This window comes from Lactuca virosa, chromosome 2 (assembly GCF_052849685.1).
Source record: "Lactuca virosa cultivar CGN04683 chromosome 2, Lactuca_virosa_CGN04683_v6, whole genome shotgun sequence".
Lineage (NCBI taxonomy): Eukaryota > Viridiplantae > Streptophyta > Magnoliopsida > Asterales > Asteraceae > Lactuca > Lactuca virosa.
The window spans coordinates 299,601,900-299,604,645 of NC_136427.1; the positions used below are offsets into that span (position 1 = coordinate 299,601,900).

At 37.2% G+C, this 2,746-nt stretch overlaps 1 protein-coding gene across 1 annotated transcript; it reads right to left on the minus strand.

Moving 5' to 3' along the window:
• Nucleotides 1-270: 270 nt before the first annotated feature.
• On the minus strand, nt 271-1,089 carry LOC145158700 (uncharacterized). Its single transcript, XM_079077558.1, has one exon. The coding sequence runs from the start codon at nt 1,087-1,089 to the stop codon at nt 271-273; it is 819 nt and encodes a 272-aa protein (XP_078933684.1).
• Nucleotides 1,090-2,746: the final 1,657 nt, after the last annotated feature.

The following is a 2,746-nucleotide window of genomic DNA, read 5'->3' on the forward strand; positions in this document are numbered from 1 at the left end:
AATATGTGATAACACCAATTATTTTTTATTTTATTTGAATGTTTTTAATTTCTATTATTCTAATTTGTTTTATTTTTTTTATTTACTTCATATATTTCTAATTCGTTCTATTTTTTTTATTTATGTCATATATCTATAAAAAAACATATAAATTAATAAAACATAATTTCATTAAATAGTAAAGTAAAAAATATCATACAAACCAAAAAAAAAACATTGAAAAAAAACACACAATAGTCCTAATAATTTAAAAAAAAAAACATCGACAAACTATTCTTCGCCCAAGTATTTGCTCTCGATCTTTGCCTTCATCATCCGTATCACTTCAGCTCGTCTCGGTGGTAAATTTGCTTCGTTTGTCGTAAGAATTGTCAAATCCTTCGATATACGATCTTCTTCGGCTTCTTTACGAAGAAAATCCAAATGCTCGCGTTGCAATTCATATCTTTTATTTGCGATTTTCGTGTGGGCGTCGATTTTTTTTTTCATTTCGTCGTGCTCTCGAAGCCGACTTTCATTCTCCTGCGCATGTCGTTGTGTGCGCTTGGCTTTGTCGCGCCCCATCGGTCTTCGTGGCGGAGAGATTTCCTCGATGTCATCAAACTCGTCCGGGATCTCATCGGTGTCCGCGTTGAGGTCGATGTTCGTGTGTCCGTCGGAAACGTCAACCGAACCCGAACCACGAGACCTCTTTGATTGTTGTTCCGATGATGTTGGCGTTTTCATCCATTTTAGATATTTCCTCACTATGTCCCATACTTTTTCATACTCAAATACGTGCCCCATTTGCACGTGATATTCCTCCCTCGCGACTCTAAACACATCGAAATCATTGGCACCACTTTGACGTTGCGAAGAAAGTTTGTTGTATATGGAATTGAATTTGGTGCACTTGCGGCTAATTTGAGTCCATTTGCCACTAAGCATATCATTATTGCGATATGTATCACCCTTGTTCAAAGTTGTGCGGAATTTGACGATTACGGCATCCCAAAAAGCAACTCTCTTCATATCGTTCCCCATAGTTGGTTGTTTTGAAGTACGCACCAAGCCACCGCCAACGCATGCTCTTCCTTCGGTGTCCACCATATTGGAGGTGCTTCCGTTTCGTCCGTCCCGACAACGACCTCTTTTTCCCTTTCTTTTTTGGTCTCTCTTTTTTTCCCGATGCTTTCTGACTACCCCCGGCTTGCGGCTCGACAACGGGTTCTTGCGTGGGTGTGGGTTGTGTGACTGTTTGGCGCTTGGGACCGAATGTGTTAAAAAGGTTTTGTTGAATGTTTGCATTTTGTTGCATAAATGGCGAGGTAGAGAATTGTAGTGGGGGTGAGGCGGGATTGAAAAAATTGCCGGAATATGGAATTTGTGGTGAGTTTTGGGAGTTTAGAAGGTTCATGTATCCCTCGTATCCCGCAAAACCTAATGGAGTGGATGTGTTTGTGTTCGGAGGAGGGGTATTCGGGTTTTGATCCATAGTGGTTATTTTGTTTTGAATGAAATAAAGATAGATATAGAGAAATAGAGATATATATAGAATAGAGGAATTGAAATGAATAAAATAATATATATATATATATATATATATATATATATATATATATATATATATATATATGTTGATATAGTTAAAGTAAATTTAAGAAGTCATTTTTTTTTCATTTCAAACAACGGTAGTATTACCGTTTTTCAACGGGAGAAAAATGCAACGTTCAAATATTGGGGGTGAGTTTTGGCGTTATGACTCGTTATCATGGTAACGCTTGATGGCGTAACGCGCAATAACGTGGGGCTGAGGCGGTGTTCCCCGTTATGGCGCCGTTAAAGCGCTTGCCACGTAAGATAACGCGGGTTCCGCGTTGCCCACACCCGGTTGTCTAAGTTTGACCCATGATTATGGAAATATTGTAACTAATTCGTTAAATAACCGTAATTCTTCAAAAATAAATAGATAATTGTACTTCCAATATCATGGGTTTCCAAAGCCAGCACTCAACCTAGAAACCTTGCTCAGATTAACAGAAAAAAAATAACAATTTGAAATTTACAAAAATGGAGAAACAAAATAGCAGTAAGATTAAGTACTTAAGAAATCAAAACACAGAATTGTGTTAGATAAGTCTGAGTGTGGATTCGAGATGTGTAAAGTTTGTAACTCGCTATAGTGTTCAGTACCTACAAAACTGAAAAAAAAAATAAAAAAATGTTAAATTACAAAAAGGAAAAGATGCAAAAATAGTTTTACCAGAATCGAAAGATGAGCGGAAGATGTATTACATGTGAAGATAAATCTGGCCAAGTCATAGCTTATTTTCAGCAAGAACCCTAATTTCAAAATAAATAAATAAATAAATAAACATATGATTGGATCAACAAAGAAAGTGAAATATCGGTGAAGCTTTAAGCTATAAAAACCCTAATCTCAAAATAAAATCTGGAAGTTGGACAGATGAAGAAATGGTCGTATCGACAATGTGTGAAGAAGGACATTAATGCCACAATCATCTTCTAGAGAGAGAAACATGAAGATAAAAGAAGTGTTGGTCGATATAGAAATTAGCAGAGGTGAAATCGAAGCCCAAAGAATTGTAGTATTGAGAAGGAGGAGGGAGCGATTACCAGCAACACCGACAGAGTCAAGGGCTTAGCGGTTGGTCGATTGCTCAAAAATGGAGATAGAGGTGCCATTATTTCACTCATGTAAGGATAGACGAAAACGGAGATAGAAGGAAGGTTGCAATTCAGTTCG